The sequence below is a fragment of the Microcebus murinus genome, chromosome 5 (assembly GCF_040939455.1).
Source record: "Microcebus murinus isolate Inina chromosome 5, M.murinus_Inina_mat1.0, whole genome shotgun sequence".
Classification (NCBI taxonomy): domain Eukaryota; kingdom Metazoa; phylum Chordata; class Mammalia; order Primates; family Cheirogaleidae; genus Microcebus; species Microcebus murinus.
The window spans coordinates 16,700,184-16,719,675 of record NC_134108.1 but is presented as its reverse complement, the minus strand read 5'-3'; the positions used below and the strand labels follow the sequence as shown (position 1 = coordinate 16,719,675).

The window sequence follows — 19,492 nt, the reverse complement described above, 5'->3', positions numbered from 1 at the left end:
CTTTCTGATTCTCTTCAGTGTCCAGAACAGCGGTTTGCACGGAGCAAGTGTGCATTCAGTACTTGCACTGAATTCACTGAAAGCCCCTCGTTCTTTGCAATAGGGTTAAAACTGGATTGTTCCCAGGACTGGAATTAAAGACCTACCTTGGTCTTGCCTGTCACCTAATATGTGTCAGTGCCTCCTCAAACTGATAACAATGTGGTAAGAGGTGCTTTCTGCCTGTAAATATTAACATTAAAAAGACACCTGTAAAAAATGTCTAGCAGAGAAGATAGTGGCTTCCACAAATCGCCACATCTAAGGGCTGCTCCCCTCTCCCCACCTGATTCCAATCCATAATCCTGTTCAAGTCTCTCCAGATATTCTTTCTTTTTAGAATAGAAACAAGACTATATAATATTTCCAGATAAAAAATTCAGTATCAAGAAACATACAAAATATTTAGTTATTTTTAAAAAATCATGCGTGGGATCATCAGTCTTTGCTTGGAAGTAGTCCAGCTTCAGTGGGAGGAGCTAGTGAGGTCTGTGAGCTGCTAGGAAATCCAGGTCAAGCCATGTGCCCTGGAGCCGATGCTAATGCATCCTGTGTCCACATCCTGTTTTTAGCAGGGCTGTGGCGTGGGGAGGGGACCCCAGTGTCCTCCCACGGGGAGCGTGCACGTGTGCCCTGTGTCTGTGTACAGCAGTGAGGAAGTCCCGGAGGCGTGCTTTTCAGAGGAGTTGACAAGGCGGTTCTGCTCGGTTCAGGTGGGTGCGGCCTCACCCTGTGCCCAGTGTCCTCCCAGGACAAGGAGCTGGGCCCGCAGGGCCTGTTAGGGCAGCACCACAGAGAGAACCAGAGGCTACTTGGGCCCAAGGGCAAGGTCACTGGCCAGGAGGCCAGAGCTTTAAGTGTACTGCCCGTCTGTGACTTGTCCTCTGTCCCCTCACTCCTTCAGGCTCAGCTCCCTCATTGGCACAGTGACGAGTCTGAGTCAGTGGTCTCCAAGGATACCTGGGCCCACCTTTCATTTTCTGCCCCAGCCTCAAGCTGTGCATGCACCCATCAATTTTGCTTGGACTCCGCACATGTTACTATACGGTCGCTGGGGCGGGCGCAGGAGCTGGGCAGTACCCGAGCCTGAGTTTAAGCTTTGCTAGATAAGGAATTACGAACAAGGTACTTGGATGCTCCAACCCTCAGGTTTCTAATCAATGAAACTTGGACAATAACAGCTCTTTCTGCAGGCGGCCGTGTGAAATGCCTAGCATGGCGCCTGGCACATGGGAGGTGCCCACATTCTGCGGTTCCCTCCCCCACCCTCTGCCTGCAGCGTCTGTGCTGTCCATTCTCAGGCTCATCAGATGGTGCCACACGCAGAGCTCGTCAGTGGCCATGGTCGCTGGCCCTAAATTATGCCCGTTCCCACGTGAGCCTCAGTTTCCTTTTTGATGCCCCGGTAAGGGGAGATCGGGAAACAATGGCCATTCTCGTAGAGCCCTCACGGTAGCAAGAACCAGCCGGAGTGAGTGTGTGCGGGCGTATCTGTGTCCACACGTGTGCGGCTGCGTGGCACAGCATATTTGAGGGGCTCAGCATTCCAGAATGCAGGACTCGGGGTGGGAGCAGCTGGGCCAGAATCCTCCACCTCAGCTGTTCCCGACCGACGGCTCTGTTGCCCTTCCTTCCCTCCGCCTGGCAAGTGAGGCTCCAGCCGACCCGGCCACAGCTGGAGCCCACATGCCTGCCTGCATCCAACTGCTGGGGACAGGCGCTGCTGCCAGGAGTTGCTTAATGTACGGAGATGTCTGCTGTCATTCTCTCCTGTGTAAGAGGGCACAGAATATCGGGCTGGGGGCAGGACGGTGTCAGTAAATAAACCGCATTCCTGTACTGGCAGGAAGGGGAGACTCAGACCTACAGTTTTCCAAGTGCTCCCGCATATCTTATTCATTGTCCTAACACGTCTATAACGTAGATGGTATTTCGCAATTAAGGAAACCATGGTTTAGAAAAGTAAATGACTTTTTAAGGTCACAGACCTGTGTGGCAAGGCAGAGCTGGATTCCAGATTAGGTGTGTTGATCTGCTAGGGCCAAGCTTCTCGCCCTCCCCGCTGCGATGCAGAGAAATACGGGTGCCCTCAGAGAGGCCACAGGCAGCTCGGGAAGTTTAACTTAATAAACAGTTACCCAGTGTCTGCTGTGTGGACGAATGCACTAGGGCCCTAGAAAGATGAATGGGATAGCAAGAGTAGCTGCCCTCGCCCAGTCTGAAGATATGAAAAAAGAAGATTATAATGCAGTGTGAACCCCGTCAGGACAGCAGAACTGCAGGAGGGGTATGGGCGTGTGCTGAGGACCCCGTGGCATCATGCATTTGTGGGGGCTGGGTCCACAGCCGAGGCTTCTCCTTCTGTGTCGGATGGTGCAGGATGGGCAGTCGGGCAAAACGGACACATGCCAAGTGACAAAACCAAGGACAGAGTGCAGCCCCCAGGGTGAGCTGACACACAAGTCACTTCTCACCACCTCCACGCAGGCCTCCCGCTTCGAGGGTGCCGGGGACCTGCAGGGGTTGCTGGCATCCTCCCTCAGGAGCTCCACACACCCCAGGCCCAGACTCGGACACCCCAAGGAGGAGGCCCAGTGGGAATGTGAGCACTGTGGGCCCACCCTATGCCCCATGCCACCCAGGGACCCAGGGGCACTGCAGCAAGGCCTCAGGCCCACACTGACCTTGAAACCTAGACAGAAAATGGCTACTTTCCCCATCTCATGTAAAATAGCTCTAGTGGCTTGAGCTAACTCCCAACTATGCAGGGAAGAGGATTCTGGGAGACGCAATGCATCTGAGCTAAAGGGGCAGATTCCAGGTGCACCCCAGGTCCTGCAGGAGCGCTCCCCCGGGGGAGGCGGGGGCTGCTCTGAGGCAGAAATGGAAGGAAGGAAGTTCAAGTGGAAGAAAGGATGTGCCGAGCTGTGAGGGCACAGCACCAGGGGAATGGAGTCGTGCGCCCGGGCAGGCTCGCGGAAGGCCTTCAGAGCCGCTCGGGAGTCGCCCAGTGCTTGGCTTCGTGAGTCAGAAGCACCCGTGTCAGCAGGAGGAGGCGGGCCGAGGGCCTCCGGAGGCAGGGAGCCCAGTGGTGGAGGGCAGAGACCCTGACCGTGTGAAGCTTGTCAGGGCTTTTCTTTATTCTGCTTCCACTTTCTAAATTCTTTCATCCACAGGCTAGTTCCTTTGTTTAATCCTTATGGAGCCTCTCTTTCATGCCAGGAATATGTGGTGGTCAAGCCTAAACTTGGCCCCCATCCTCTTATCTAAAAGTCTAGTTCAGATAAAATCTTGCAGTCAGAATAATAGTCGCAGTGTATTGGCCACTTGTTTATTGTTTTGGTCTGCATTTTCTGAACATCTCGCTTGCAGTATTGCTTACTTTATGTTGGAGGCATTGACGAGGGAGCACGTAAGGAGGGAATGCAGAGGGAAGGTGGGCAGCGTGCTCCCCGGACTCCACCGGGTTAATAAGCCAGTGGTTCCAAGCGTATCCACACACCAGAGTCACCTGGAGAGCTTGTTGGAAAGACTGATCCTCAGCCCCTCTCCCCCACCCCTTCTGCCCCCATGGATTAGATTTTTCCAGATGTGGAACCCTGGAGGCTTTCAGATTAGATTCTCCAGATGTGGAACCCTGGCCTGGAGACTTTACGAAGTTTCCCAGGAGATCTGAAGCAGCCAGCTGGGTTTTATGAATTGTTGCCAAAACCTCCGTCTTGTTCCGTCGGACTTAAGCTCTTTCTTCTTCTTTGCATCTTGAGCACAGGTGGAATTTGGAGGGCTGCTCAGCTGATGATGCTGGTAGAGGTCATGTTATCGTCATGGTGACACTGGCACAGCGTGCTGGTGTCCGAATCATTTCCAGCAGGTGCTGGTGCGCTCACAGAACCAGAAAGGGGAAGGACGTGAGGCCGTCAGGGCCAAGTGAGATCAGCAAGCAGAATTGCGAAGTCCCGGGAGCATGGCGCCCATGGCTCAGTGGGTCCAGGTGTGGAGGGCACACGGACGTGACAAAGATGTGTTTGAATTTCAAAATGAGATCCGCGAAGACAGGAAAACTGGAGTTCCCCTTTTCATGCTATTTATAACATAGAAAAAAATTTCCATCAGCTGTGTGTGTGGGGGAATTAGCAGTGAAGGGGGAAGAAGGCCCGAGTGGTTACGGTGGAAAGGACCCGGACTCAGGGGCGTCACCTTGCTCACGCTGCCCGCTGGGAGAAGTAGGGCAGGCAGGCGGCTCCCACGGTGATGTTCGGGAGGGGCGGCTGGTCCCTGTGCTTCAGGGAGGAAGGAAGGGCCCTCCGTGCTCGCAGCGCCTCCAGCTTTTGCCTTCAGGGTGGCTCCACCAACTCCCCTGCTGCCCCTCAGAGCAGCTGGCAGAGGACGGGAGGACGGGCTCGGCAGCCCCTGGCCCCACGTCCCTCCCGGGGTCCCCTGTGCCCAGCCTGCACAGCGGCCAGCGTGTCCAGCAGGCCTCAGGGACCGTGAATGAGAGCCACTGTTTGTTCCCACTGAGAAAGTTCTGACCCGTTTCCGGAGCCATCGCCATGGAAACGTCAGGGGGAGATAATTGAATGGAGCCTCTTTTCCTCCATCTGCCCCGCTCTTCCTCACCCAGAGGCTGAGGCTGGAAGGGTGGGCACTCTGCTGCCTCGCCTTCCCTGGAGGTTCATGGAAATTTGAGAAGAATACTAAAAGCTGGGGTCCCTCACTGTGCCAGTCTCTGCTGGGATCAATGACCCCATATTCATCCTGTCCCAGTTGTGGTGGCAGTCCATTTTCGTACCAGCTCTTGAGCTGGCCTGCCTGGTGCATACTGATAGCCATAGGCTTCCAGAGGCTTCCCTGTCCGTTCCTGTCCAGCCAGCCAGCCTCAATCCTCAGCCACATTTCCGTGCAGAAAAGCCTTTCTTAGACCACTTATTTATTAATCTTACACATATGCAGGAAATTTTAAAATAGAAATAGAAGGAAGGAATAACTTTGCTCCATTTGCAGAACACGTAAACAGCCATTTAAAAATGTAAACAAAGGTGTTTTCTTTTTAGTAGACTGCTTAAGCTCATACAAAATTACTCATAATCTTTTTCTCATTTTATAAAAACTAGCATTTGTGTGAAAGTCGTGTGCTGCAACCCTGTTTTGTTTTGCTTTATTTTGCTTTTGACAATAATTGAGTAATTCTTAAGATAAATAAAAAAGATCTAAGTAAAATTTCAAATTCACAGTGAGGCCATAAAATGAAGCTGTTATTTTTTTTTATTGGTTATACCAAATCCAGAATGAAAAGCAGAAGTTCAAGGGCCTTTCTTTTTTTTTACACCTTAACTTGTATGCCTGTTGAAAAATCATCAAAAGTCAGAATTAGATCTGGGGCTGCAAACTCCAGTGGCCAGGTTACAAACTTAAATTGCACTTTCTAGACCAGTAATTAGAGAAAATGCCCACTGTTTTGGCTTGGGGCTCACAGTATTGTACCTGTCACCGTGAATACAGTGATAAATAGGACTGTTGAGGCCCTCGAGTGCACAGAGATGGAGTTTCAGTGGGAAAAGCATTGGGTTGGGTGTCCGAAGACCTGAGTTTTAGCTGCAGCTCTGTGACTTACAGCTGTTAGTTAGTTGTATGATCTTGGACAAGTCCTGAGTTCCATCACAGGTATGATGGAGCTAGTTCTTTTCAGAGTCTCTGTGAGCCTGAAATACGAATGTGTTTGGTAAACCAGAGCAGTGCTTTATAGACCTTAGTTGTTTTTATTCTTAACCTCCAAATGTTAGGATCCTATTCAGCTGAGTGTAACTGATATCTCAGTATTGGCACAAATGGGAGCAGATGGCCATACAGCAAGGAGTCTGGAGGTAGGTGTGAGGTGTGCCAAGGCTTGTGCAGCTACTCAAGGAATTATTCCTTCTCCTACTTTACCATTATGACTTCCTTTCTTATGATAAAATGATAATGATGACTGCTTGGGCAACACGCCCCTGTTTTAGGCAGGATGATGGGGAAGAACCAAGGGCTAAAGACGTGTGTACTGAGTCAGCCCTTTGCATCAGGAAAGCACCAGCTTTCGTAGAAACACCCCATTGTAAAGCACCAGTGCTCCTTCTCTGCACACACGTGGACACCTGGCCCCCACCATCTGCAAGGGAGTCTGGGAAAGTGAGTATTTTAACAGGGTACACTGCCACCTAAAAGAAAACCGGTGTTCTGTAAATAAGAAAGAAGATGAGAACGGATATTGACATGGGAGGCAACGGCCTCTCTCGTTCTTAACTTGTAGCGGGCCAGTGAAGTCCACCCGAGTCCTTGGAAGCTCCTGGGAGTGCGGACCGTGTTGTGTGCCGTTCCGTCATCCAGCTGTGTAGAGCTTCAGTATCTATACCCAGCAAACAATAAGTCGTCACTGATTGTCTATGAGACTGGGTAGTTACTGATTCCTTTCTCTATGACCTTAGTTAAAAGAATGTTGTGTGCCCTCCAGGCTATGTCATAGGATACAGTATTGTGAAGGATAGTTACTAAATTGGAAGGAATCGGGAAGGCATTTGTAACTTTGCAGTGCTGGGGTGTATGCTGTTACTGTCAGTGGTGTTATCAGCATCAAAGCTGCCATCCATAGAGCAATTTTATGTCAACTTCGTAGACAGTTCAAACCTGAGAGGACACCAGTGAAAAAAAATATGGCCCTGATGCAAAAGAGAAGACCTGCTGAGAGGTTTTTGGAACCTCATCCCAGATCTGATTCCCTACTCCGGGCCCATGTGCATTTTTGCACTAGTGTATTCCTGGCCTTGGTGAGCCTGTGGCCTGGACACAAGTAGGCCAGGGACCTCCGCGTGGACAGATGGCATCTGGCTGCTTTTCAGACACAGAACTCTTCAGTTTCTGCCAGTGACCTGCATCATTCACTTTTGGTACAAGTTAGCAGTTGGTGAATGAAAGGACATAAATCTCTTTGAAAAGCACCTTTGTGAGGGATTTTCAGATTCAACAGGAGGGAGCCCTGCTCAGAACCAGCCCCTGACGTGTTGAGAAACGGAAGCACGTTTGGAGAAGGACTAACGGAGACTTGACTGGTAGGTGGAGCTGGTTGTAAGAAAAGGCCAATAATAAGAGCTAGCCTATTTTCTCTTTTCGTTTAATTTATTTTATTTAGTGCTTGGCATGTGCAGGCATGTTCTAAATACAGTAAAGGTTGTAACTCATTGAAACCTTTGGAAACCATATTATTGACTCTATTGTGCATAGCAGGGAATTGGGATTCAGGGGGACTAGGTAACTTGCCCAGAGTTACTGATCAGTAAGTGGTAGAGCTTGGCTTTGAACACCCACATTCTGAGCCATCGGCTGTGCTGTGCCACTTCCTGGGTAGTGGCCTTGTGACAACTGTGAGACATCATTCACATTGAGGAACCAGTCAGCTGCTCATGATTTCCGCCAAGCACAAAACAAAAGGAGACAGGCTTGATTTGCAGCAGGAAAGATCATGTTTAGTTACCTAGAACTCCCATATATCTCCTACAATTAGCACGGGATTGCAGGGTAACTAAAGGTGAATACAAAAATTCGCAGTATCTTTCTCCTTCTTATTTTTCTGAACAAGATGCTCTTTTGCGACATGTTATATAGAAGGAGTAGGCCACTCGGGGTGGGGAACCTGCAGCCTTGGGGGCCACATTGTGGCCTTCTGGATTGTTGAGCGCGGCCTTGACTGAATCCAAATCTTATTGAAAGGATTTGTTCTGTGAAGTTTGGATTTGGTCAAGGGGCTGCACTTGGCGATCTGGAGGGCCACATGTGGCCTTGAGGCTGCAGGTTCCCCACTCCTGAAAGGCAGCAAACTTTTTCAATGTCCTTTCAGTGTAAGTCCTCCAAGTGTAAGAATCTGCAGCTTGTGGTAAAAGATCCTCTTTGAATCAGAATTGAAGATTAGGTGGCATTATTGTTTTGAGACAATCTCCATACTATAAACTATAAAAGTCCTGCCATTTCTTTTGGAGGGTTAATGTTACATAATTGATGGACCCAAGCCATTTCCCATGATATAAGTATACATACTGAAAAGCTACTCAACATCAGTAAGAAATGATTTAGTATACACTAAATAATGTGCTATATATAGTAAGCTAAATGCTGCTTAAGAAAGACAGTAGGATATAGACAAATAGAAATAATATGCTGAAAATAAATTGGATAAAGAGCTTTCAACATCATGTTCAATCATTGTGCATGGTTTTTGGTAAGTCTAAGAGAAGCACAAATTGCTTTTATAAAGGGATTGAGAAGTACGAGAAAAATCACTGTGTCTACCCTACTTATTTGAGAGAAGTTAGTGTTAATTTTCTTTTCTTTTTTTTTTTTTTTTTTGAGACAGAGTCTCACTCTGTTACCAGGGGCTAGAGTGCCTTGGCATCAGCCTAGCTCACAGCAACCTCAAACTCCTGGGCTCAAGCAATCCTCCTGCCCCAGCCTCCTGAGTAGCTGGGACTACAGGCATGCGCCACCATGCCCGGCTAATTTTTCTATATATTTTTAGTTGGCCAATTAATTTCTTTCTATTTTTAGTAGAGGCAGGGTCTCGCTCTTGCTCAGGCTGGTATTGAACTCCTACGCTCAAATAAATGATTCTCCCACCTTGGCCTCACATGTTAAAAAAATTTAAAAGCAGGAACCCTAGTGATTTGGAAACTGTTGGAATCTAGAATGGGAGTTAACATAGTGGCAGTACTTGGAATGGGGATAGTGAATTCTGTGAAAACTAATTTGTGAAGACCGTTTGGGGCAGCTCTGACGAATAGTTATAAGAGGTAGCATTTATTTGGTACTTACGAAGTGCAAGGCTAACATTCACTGCCTCACATACTCCTCCTAACAACCTAAAGGCAGGTACTGTTTTCATCATCACTATTTCACATAAAAAGACAATCAAGGCTTAGATTGGTGGCAGCACTGTCATCTACCCCCAGATCTGCCTGACTTCTGAGCACGTGTGCTCTTAACCTGTTCTGGGTCAGGCCATTGCCTTAGATTTCATACAGCAGACACCTGCCTTGATCATTTGATGAAGGTGACTTTGGAACAAAAAGCCAGAATGTACAGGCTGGGAATAGACTGTGAAATGAAAGAAAAAGCCTATGTGGGGAGTGTTTTGACCAGCTTGACAAAATGTCACCAACGTTGTCATTGATACTAAATATTCATGGAGTTCTAACAATATGCCAGATTTTGGCAACAGAATTACTTTCAGTCTCAGCCAGTGAATTCCCAAGCTAAATGATGTCATGTGTATGAAACCCAGTGTCTATTGGCCACGAAGGGCCAGATCCCGGGTGTGCTCACTCCATGCACCTGCCTGGCCCTGACAGCAAGCACCTCCGAGGGCTGGGACCCTCAGTGTCTCTCTCACCTCACCTGAGTCCTGGCCCTGTGGCCAGGGAGAGGGCGACCCTTGAATTTTTATGCCAGATAGTACATAGTCTGCAATGAATTTTGTTTCATATTCATTTCCATTATACAGAGGAGATAGGTTTCTATGATAAAAATATCTTTGATGCCCAAAGGATAATAAGAAATATTAAATGAAGGAATTACTTATTTTGCATAAAATAATTTGTCATGAAAGAAGCAAAATATGAATGCATATAGTTAATCATACTTAAGTTAGACATAAAGAAAATCTTAACTACTTATAAGTCCTTCAGCCTTTTAACAGTTTCCCTCCTTGCCCTGTCTGTGCCCAATCCGACAGCACAAATGTGTCATTCTTCTACACCTTGAAGAAAAGGCTTCTGCTGGCTTTGGGGCCTGCCTTGGCAGGGCCAGGATGATGCAGGAAAAGACCAAGACACAGCACAAACCCTGATTCCAAATTCAGCAGGAAATAAACTAATGGAGAAGTTTATTTCCTGAGACTCAAGATTAAGGAACTAAAAAAAAAAAAAAAAAAAATCTCTTAAGTACAGGTTTTCCAGTAACATATAACATATGTTCCTTTCTTGGAAATTAGGTTATAACTGCCTTTGTTTTTTTGCTTTGGTTATAATGAAGCTTCTGGACAGCCCTTCAAAGCCAAAACATGAAGTCTATTTTAGGAATTTCTTTATGCTTGGTTATTCATTGTACTTCTGTGGTGTGCAGACTCAGTATGTGAAAACGAGATAGAGTTGTCTTTGCCTGGAGGTACCTTAGGCTATTTGTATATAAATAGACATGAGAAGAAAAATGAATTCGAGCCATAGTATTTGGCCTCCTTTCCTTCTACAGGCGGACAGGAGGAGCACGCAAGAGCAGTCAACACAGCCAACCCCTGAAAAGTATTCTGCAAAGTACTTGGTTTGGATATCTCTATGGACCATGTTCAGATTTGGTGTTGAAAACATTCTATCTTCACATTTCAGTAATTTACCCAAGTGCAGGGCCAGTATATAATGGTGCCCTTTCTGTCTATCCCTTGAATCATAGAAAAGTGGCATCCTATAGAGAGCATATGATATGAAATTTTGTTATGTAAATGAGAAAGAGTATGGTGAACAGGGCAAGATATTGGACTCAGGAGTCAGAGACAGGGCTGCCCAGCCCAGCTTGGCCTCTGCCCAGCATGACTGGCCTCAGACAAGTAATCCCCCAACCCCCCCAGGCTCGGTGATGGTCTTGTTCTGTGATGAGTGGCTCACAGAGAGCATTGTGTTTGAGAGGTGGAGTTCTACATAAGTGTAAGGAATTCCACTCGCACCTGTGCTTGTTCCTCCTTCTGCTGCATGGTCTTACCAGGAACTCCATTGCAAAGCGCTTGACTCACTAGAAAAGAAAATACGGCAATCTAGAATTTGCCCTGTGTAGAGTTGGAGGCAGCAATATAATTCTTGTAAAATGGAGTTTAATATGATTCTAGCAAGAAAAGGCAAAAGTGTACTCTCCAGGTGTTTCTTCTCCCACTCACCAGCCTCACTGGCTCTTTTTAATCCCTAAAAATCGGGTTTCCCCAGAGGGCAGTCTTCATAATGCCTCTCTTTATAGTTTCATAGCTTTGAAGACACCAGTGACTTCCACATTCTTATCTCCAGCTCTAGACTCCAGCCCTAGACTCTGTCCAACTCTTTCCTTACCATCTCCACCGGGGTGTCCAGAGTAGGCCTCACATTTCCTCCCCTGCCGTTTCCCCACCCAGCCTTCCGAATTCGGGAAAGGGTGTTATGCCAGCTGGTCATTAGGTTTCAATCATCACCTCTTGAGAGAGGCCGGCTCTGTCCATCCATCTCGAATTCTCCCCCCTCCTCGACTCTGAGTCTCCCTCCCCACCCCTTCCAAGCTGCAGGGCGGCAGGAATCTTATCTGTCTTGTTTCCTGCTAAGTTCTCAGAGGATGCCTGACTCATACTGGGAGGCGAAGAAACATTTGCTGGGTGAAAGAACGAGTGAAAATGAATGAACAAAGCAATTTAACAAAGAATTTGTAAAATACTGAGGTTGGAGGAAAGAAATTAGCTAAGCACTGGGGATGCTTTAAATTGGTTTTTTGATCTAATTAATACATTCCATAATTTAGGGGTTTTCTTAAGTGAATTTAGTTTTCAGGGACAACTAAAGGAGTTTAGGAATCTGGAGGAAAAATTGTTCACACTTAAACACAGTTGAGATTTAATAGTAGTAGTTATTGATGAAAAGGTATTTGCTAAGGTTTGATTCTGTCAAGACCAGCCTGGGCAACATATTGAGGCCTTATCTGGTCAAAATGCACCTGGGCATGGTGGCGCCTGCCTGTAGCACCAGCTACTTGGGAGGTTGAAGCAGCAGGATCACTTGAGCCCAGGAGTGTGAGGCTCTAGCGAGCTGTGATCGTGCCACTGCACTCCAGCCTGGTTGACAGAGCAAAAGCCCTGTCTTTTAAAAAATAATTTAAAAAAATGTAATATTTGATGATTATTAAATCTTTAAATAGATCTTCAGAGTGCAACAAAATGTAAATTATTGCTTCCTGGTCATCAATATCCATTCTGAAGTTCCCATCCTTTTTACCCAGTGACAGTGAAAGTTGGTGGATCCAAGAGGCCACAGATCTGCTCCGGTGCCTGCCCTTCTAAGGCCAGCGGTGCAGGCTGGAAGGAAGGATGTGCTACCAGGGGCCTCTTTGGAGCTGACTTCTGAGCATTAATTTCTTCCACCAGGAGATCAGTAAATGACCCCCTCCACCTGCTGCCTTCCAAATTTGGAATCGGGTTACATCATTGATTTTTTTTTTTTCCTCCTGCTAGATGAATTCTATAATCAGTCTCAAGGAGAAAGGAGACGGCATTTTGCATCACTGCTCTGCCAGCTCCTGTCTGCATTCAAATTCATACGGTGTCATTTTCCTCCTTTGCAAATTTGATGAGTTGAGGAGGCTCATATTTTATGAAACATTGGCTTGTTATTCTTTGGACAGTGTCTGGATGGTGAACTGGTGAAATTTTAAAAACAAAAAGTGCACTCACCGCAAGATGAATAAAGAAACTACAGTGCCATCTGCTGGCATACTGAGGAAAGGCAAGTGATGACCAGGACATCCAAACCAGAGGATAAAATTATTCAAAATATATGATAGTTTGAAGAAAGTAGATAAAAATAATAAAAACACTGTAAATCATCATTTTTAGAGAGGAAAATACTGTTGTATTTTGTGAACACTACATGTTAGAAAAAGCTTACCTTTTTCTGCAGTGTAAGTTCTGAAGTATTTTTATGATATCAAACATTCTCCTTTGCCAGAAAGATTGAAAATAGGGTTGGAAAAATAGATATGAGCCTTTGAATTGAGATGATTTTATGTACATTTTTTCCAGATTAAAGAGAGTAGGGCATATATTGGAAGAACAGTGGGGCTGTTCCTTAAAACTCGATAAGGTTTTATTATTCTAAACCAGCAAAGGATTAAAGGAAAGTAATCTTTCTTTAGACCATTTTCCCACAAAAATATTCCTTTTAGAAAAAGTAAAAGCTCACATACGTATTTTTAATTCATTATATGGTTAACCAGTTTTATCCAGAGCGAGGGATATTTGATATGTTTGGATCTTAGCAATTAGGTTGAGGCTTTCCTAGTCCATAGAATGAGTATAAAAATACTAATACATGCGGGGCTCCCTGTGCTTTTAGTGGCCCCTTACAGAAAGCCTGCTCAGCCATGCTGCTAGGTCATGGCCAACGGAAGTGAGGGGGACTGATGCATAGTACTGCAACTTCAAGTTTCAAAATCCAACAGTAAGATGTGGAAAAAAAAAATGTTAAAAGTCCCAACTATCCTTAAAGGTTGCTTATTGCTCTTTGAAGGATTTCCTGCCTTAAGCCCTGGCCCACTAGCCAACTGCTTGCTGTCTGCGGCCTTTTTGTTTTGCTCATCCTTCCCCAGTGGCCCTGTGCGTTTTTGAATTTGCTTTTGCTGCTGCTGCTCCTCCTCTTTCCCTTCTTCTTCTTCTTCTTCTTCTTTTCCCCTTCTTCTTTTTTATTTATTTTAGAATCTGGGTCTTGCTTTGTTGTCCAGGCTGGAATGTAGTGACGCAATCATAGCTCACTGTAACCTCAAACTCCTGGGCTCAAGCGATCCTCCCACCTCAGCCTCCAGAGTAGTTGGGAATACAGGTTCACACCACCATGCATGGCTAGTTTTTAAAAAAAAGTCTTGCAGAGAAGGGGTTTCGCTATATTGCCCAGGCAGTTCTTGAACTCCCAGTCTCAAGCAATTTTCTCACTTCAGCCTCCGAAAGTGCTGGGATTATAGGTATGAACCATCGCTCCTGGTGACGTTTTTGTTTGTTTGTTTGTTTGGAGACAGAACCCTGCTCTGTTGCCCCGGGTAGAGTGCAGAGGTATCATTTGTAGCTCACTGTAACCTCAAACTCCTGGGCTCCAGCAAGCCTCCTGCCTTAGCCTCCCCAGTAGCTGGGACTACAGGTGTGCACCACGACACCTGGCTCATTTTCTATTTTTTTGTAGAGATGGGATCTTGTTCTTGCTCAGGCTGGTCTCAGACTGACATCAAGTGATCTTCCTGCCTCGGCCTCCCAGAGTGCTAGGATTACAGGCATGAGCCACCGTGCAGGGTCAGCAATTTTTTGATGACTTTGATTTTTCCTTGTAGTTTCTATGTTCGCAACATAGCAGTAAGGGGGAATTAACTAGAATTCAAATGTAGCTCTTGTCCTCTACAACTGTTTCTCCCCTGATTCTGTTCTCAGCTCCTACTCTCCCCTAGTTTACAATGGAAGCCTTTCAGATTTTTGTGCCGGCCAGAAACAGTTCTCTCGTCTCAGCCTTGCTCCTGAGGCTGGGCCTTCCATTCTGAAATGGCACCCAGCAGTCAGCCAGCGCCAAGGCAGCTGCGCTAAAGGGTGGCGGCTCATCAAAGGTGGCTCTGCATGGGAAAGCCCCTCTCCCCTCTCTCTGGTCACCTTCAGTTCTTGAGGTCCTTTCATCTGCAAGGTAGGCAGAAAATCACTATTGGGTGACTTGAATGTTCTGCTTCTCTCCCTCTAACTTTTTCAATGTAACTCAGATCTGGCTTCCAACCTCTGTCTCCCCAAGCAGTCGAACACCGAAGAATGTTTTGCCAGACCCCTGTTCCATCTTCCGTCATGGCAGTGAGGTCTGAGTGAAGATTCTGGTTTCAGTGCCCTGAGTGTCTGGGCTTCTGTTCTGACGTAGGTTCCTTCTGTCTGGTTCCGTGTCAGCGTGCCCAAGGACATTGAACTTGCCCTCCGGGCTTTGGTCTCACTGATTGAAAGATTGTGCTCAGAGTCCTACTCTTTTGTTTTTGAGACAACCAATTTTAACTTTCTTTGGTTACCCTGCCTTCTTGCTTTAAATTGGTATCTAAGTATTTTTTGGAGAAATGCTTAATCAACTGGTTTGGGGCTGTGTATACTTTTCAGGTTATTCAGGTTCATCTATGTCAACCCTCACAAACTGGCAGCAAGAGGTAGGGTGCCAGGGTGTAGGGTAGGATGTGGGGCCAAATCTGGTGGCCAGACATGCATTGATTAACTTGAACACATTTCTAAAAACATGGAATTATTCGCCATCACTTAAAAATCTGGCGCTGTCCTATAAAAATGCAGATTTCTAGCTTTTCTTTGAACATTGGGAGATTTAACAAGATGAACATTGCACTTGCCAATTGGCATTAACCCCTGGAAGAGTTGCCTACTGGCTGCTTCCTCTGTTTGGGGCATCCAATCTCCCTTACCCTCCTCCCACCCCGACCCTTATTATTCTTACAATTGACCACTTCACTCAGCTGCTGGGCTAGGTGGCCCCTGCAGTACTGAGTTTACATTTTCATTATTATTTCTCTTTCTCTTTTACACTTACACGAGAGACTTCCCAATGGCCATAACTTCACTGGTACTTAATAGTTCACAGAAGTGAAAGGTACTTGAGCAATCATCTAGTGAACTCTATTCTCTTCATTTAATATTATAGGTTCTACCCTAGAGTGAGTCCTTAATAAATGTTGACAAACGGCACACAAGGCCATTTCTAGGAAACCAGCAGACAGGTAGAAAAGGCCCGTGGTCAACATCCTACACAAATTTCCCCTGGCTCTGTTAAGTAGTATCAATGCTGGGTCACACTGGTTAGGAGGAGTTTCAATTCTCCCATGAAAGCAAGGCTCCCTGGTAATCCAACTTGTTCTCTTTTCTAGGAACCCTCTTCATAAATCAAATTCAGAAGACGGCTCTGTAGGTCAGTACCACTTTCCTTGGTTTAACTATTTAATTGCTCTCTTTTAATGCTTTAGAGATAACATAAACATGTGAAAACACTAAAACCACAAAGATCCTGTCTAGTCAGAAACAAACACTGTTAAGATTGTGATGTATAACTTCCTTCTCTCTTTTTTTCATATTCATGAGGATTTTAAAAAAACATAATCGTGATCATATTCTACATACTATTTTATAATTTTTGAAATTGAATAAGTTATGAACACCTTCCCACCTGATTGAATATTCTTTACAGTAAAATTTTTAAGTCTGCACAATATTTCATCACTTTGGATGTGCTGTAATGTAATTAACAAGTCAGTTCTGTGCTGGACCTTTAGCTTCCAGTTTTTTCTCCATCGTAGACAAATGATGCTGCCATAAAAATCCTGTGGTCTCTGTCCCTGAGAACATCCTTAGGATACATCCTTCAATTTGGACTTTCTGGATCAAAGATTATGCACAATTAAGGCATTGCATATTTTCTAGATCCTTGATTATAAAATGCATTCTTGGTTTAGTCATAGCTTTCCTGTTTGGGTTAGAGGGTGGGTAGGCAGTAGCGATTAGGAGCATAAGTGCTCACCTCAGGCTGCCTGGATTTGACTCATGACTCTGCCAACTCAGTCTTTAAGACCTTGAGCGAGTCGCTTTTTTCCCCAAGCGTCAGTTTTCTCATCTACTAAATGGGAACAATAATATACCATATACGTGAGTATTAAATGAGAACTGCCATTAGATAGCAAAGTGCCGAGATATGGTTAAGTGCTGAACAATAAATGATAGCTATTATCATTTATTTTTTAGGCTGCATCTTCCATTTCAGAAATATTAAAATGGGAGAGGGGAAGAAGGGACTATAGCTTACAGTCAAAGAAATATATTACCAAATTGCCTGAGAGAAGGTTGAATTAATAACAGTCAGTCTTCTTTAACCCTTTATGGCTGACATTTGCCTTAGCGTTAAGCCCAAAAGCAGCAGGCACCATGAAACTTGCGCTAAGATAAGAATACATTGGACGTCTCAGGCTGAGCGGCTCTGATTTCATTCCCATGGCTCTGAGGGTTGTCAGAACTTAAATAAAGGCATCCTGTTTTGACAAACGACGCCCTTTCTAGCCCGAGAGCGCCGTGGACATAGTTCCCACATGTCTGCTCCGTGCGGCATTGCTTGGCACCACCAGTCTAGACTGCGGAAACCCAGTACTTTTCTGGGCCCTGTTTCCAGTGGCCATGGAGCAACCAGACAGACACCACATGGTGACAGAGCTGCTGTTCTGAGTGTGCCACATCAGCATGATGGCAGCTGTCACTGCCGCTTTTTCTTTTTAAAGAATAAAGGATGAAGGTTCTACCCATTTAGTTTCCCTTTGTTTTTTAAAAGATATTACTGATTTTGGTGATTGAAACTCTACCAAATATTAGAACTGTCTGGCTATGGCAGTGAATTTGTTATCACCAGAAAGTCACCCACAGTAGTCAGGGAAGGGTGGGGGGTTAGTGAGAGACCCAGCTGGGAGAGGTCATAGCTGGATTGCTATCTGTTTTTCTTGTCCTGTGCCCCAGGTAAGCTGTAGGTAGGCCAGAGAGGTAGGATCATGCCCCACCGTGCCATAGCTAGACCCATGCAAACTACACACCATAGAGAGACAATGCAGGCCAAGCCCGCAGACCGTGGGGACCAGCTCTGTGACCAGTGGGCACAGGACATACCAGTCATTCTGTTCTCGTCATTAAATCTGGAATCGCAGAAATAAACCCAGAGTAGATCAACAATAGGAATAACAACAAAACATTAAGTCGATTTCTTAAAATATCCTATTTGTGGTGTAGTTGAAGTAATTGTGGCTAAGACCAAAGGGGGAAAATATACCACAAGACAAGGCAGAATTAGGCATGCTAGTTAAACAAACATCAAAGTGAATACAAGAATGCATGTTTTGCCTGCCTTTTTGATGTTTCTTTACTTCTCATCTTAACCCCATTGCACCATTTCTTGCTACTAGGAAATTTGCATTTCTTTTAAAACAACTTTATGGGCATTCCCCGGTCTTTCACAAACTGAAAGGGAAAAACTGTCTTTTTGTTAAATCAAAGTATTCTTATTAGCTTTGAATTATAAGGAAGAGGCTACTTTTGTTATTAATGAATTTATTGCTTGTGCTTTTTTTTTTTTTTTTTTTTAAGGAAAAGGAGATTGGAAGAAGAAAAATAAGTATTTCTGGCAGAACTTCCGAAAGAACCAGAAAGGAATAATGAGGCAGACTTCAAAAGGTACTGCAGTGCAGCTGGCGGACAGTAGGTCCATTTAGCTCTGAAATGTTAAGAAGCCCGAGCCGCTAATCTAAATGGACGCTATAAGTTAGAATAACTGATTGCGTGTGCTCATAAAACGTTCAACTTTTGGACATTCCTATCATTACTTTAAGACTTCTTCCCAGTGGGTTTTTTGTTTTTTTTTTTTAAGATTAAAGAAAACAAATGGGAAGAGTTAGCAGTCCTTTCTTTTCCATAGATCTGAGCACAGAGACTAAATCTTTAGTTTTCTCAGTTACACCAACTTTGGAAAGATCTTTATTTTGACCTTACTAAGATCTAACTTAAAAGGGTCCTGGAAGTCTTAGCTTTTGCTGGGTTTGGACCCTACTTGGAGTCTTTGCAACTTTGCATTGAAAGTCTCCTGAACTTTTAATGCTCTTCTGTGGCGGGGCGCTTCTGAGGTTGTTGCCCCTGGAAACTTAACGGCCTGACATCATGGGAATTTGCCCAGGCTGCTTTGTTAAGGCAGTTCTGCTCTGCACTTGGCTGTGTCCTTTGTTGTTGTTTATATAGTAAGTAAATATGTCACCCTTTTGAGGCCCAGTTATGTAATTTATGTTTCCCCGGTATTTAGAGAGGAAACCGGAACAAATGCACTTCCAGGTTCCAGTCCCGCTGAATACGGTTATCAATAGATGGACATTTTTCCTTGCTCACCGGTGACACGACCTGTTTTCCTTTACAAAATCATAGTGTCTGCTGCAGTTCAGAGTGTGTCTCCGATTATCTACACACGTGGAAATGAGAGAAAAAGATGAGAGCGGCAAATACACCATAGCACACCTGGGTTCCATGGCAGCATTCCACGTGGTTCTTTTTTTTTTTTTAAGTTGTTCTACTTTTAAAGAAGTTATTCTTGAACATTCCCAGTTTTTCCTGCTGATATACTCAGGATTATTTGTGATTCAAAACAAATCTTGGGTGCCAAGGCAGTCTTATTTAGGAAGAAAGCTAAGGAGAAAGAGAGGTAGAGAGAGAAGGAGGGAGGAAGGGAGAGAGAGAGGGAGGGAGGGAGGGAGGGAGGGAGGGAGGGAGGAAACCAGCAGTTACGAGCCCACGTGGGTTAAAAACCCAGCCAACTCCCCATCACCCTCTCCGCGATCAGAGACAACACAGATAGGAAAATGAATCAAACTAGCAGGCTTCTCTCCTCCCCGGCACATGCTATTATTCTTCCCGTACAAGTAGATGAGTGGCAAAGGGAACTTGAGTAGTATTTCCAGACTGATTGATTACAGAATGGAAATGAGATGGGAAAATACAGGGGAACATAAATTCCAAAGTAGGCCCTGCCAGAAATGGGTTCCTGTAACTCTGCAGCCGGACTCTTTTACTCTGTCCTTCTGCACCAAGGGCATAGTAAGCGACAGCCGGGCACGTGAATGACACCGGGAG

The 19,492-nt window shown here is 45.4% G+C and overlaps 1 protein-coding gene across 1 annotated transcript in view; it reads left to right on the top strand.

Annotated features, from left to right (window-relative positions):
* Window positions 1–19,492, top strand: part of SASH1 (SAM and SH3 domain containing 1) — a 176,041-nt gene that overhangs the window by 87,041 nt on the left and 69,508 nt on the right. Inside the window, exons 5-6 of the mRNA XM_076002878.1 lie at window positions 15,718–15,758; window positions 17,966–18,052. Coding sequence (XP_075858993.1) covers window positions 15,718–15,758; window positions 17,966–18,052 — 128 coding nt within the window. The remainder of the gene's footprint in view (window positions 1–15,717; window positions 15,759–17,965; window positions 18,053–19,492) is intronic.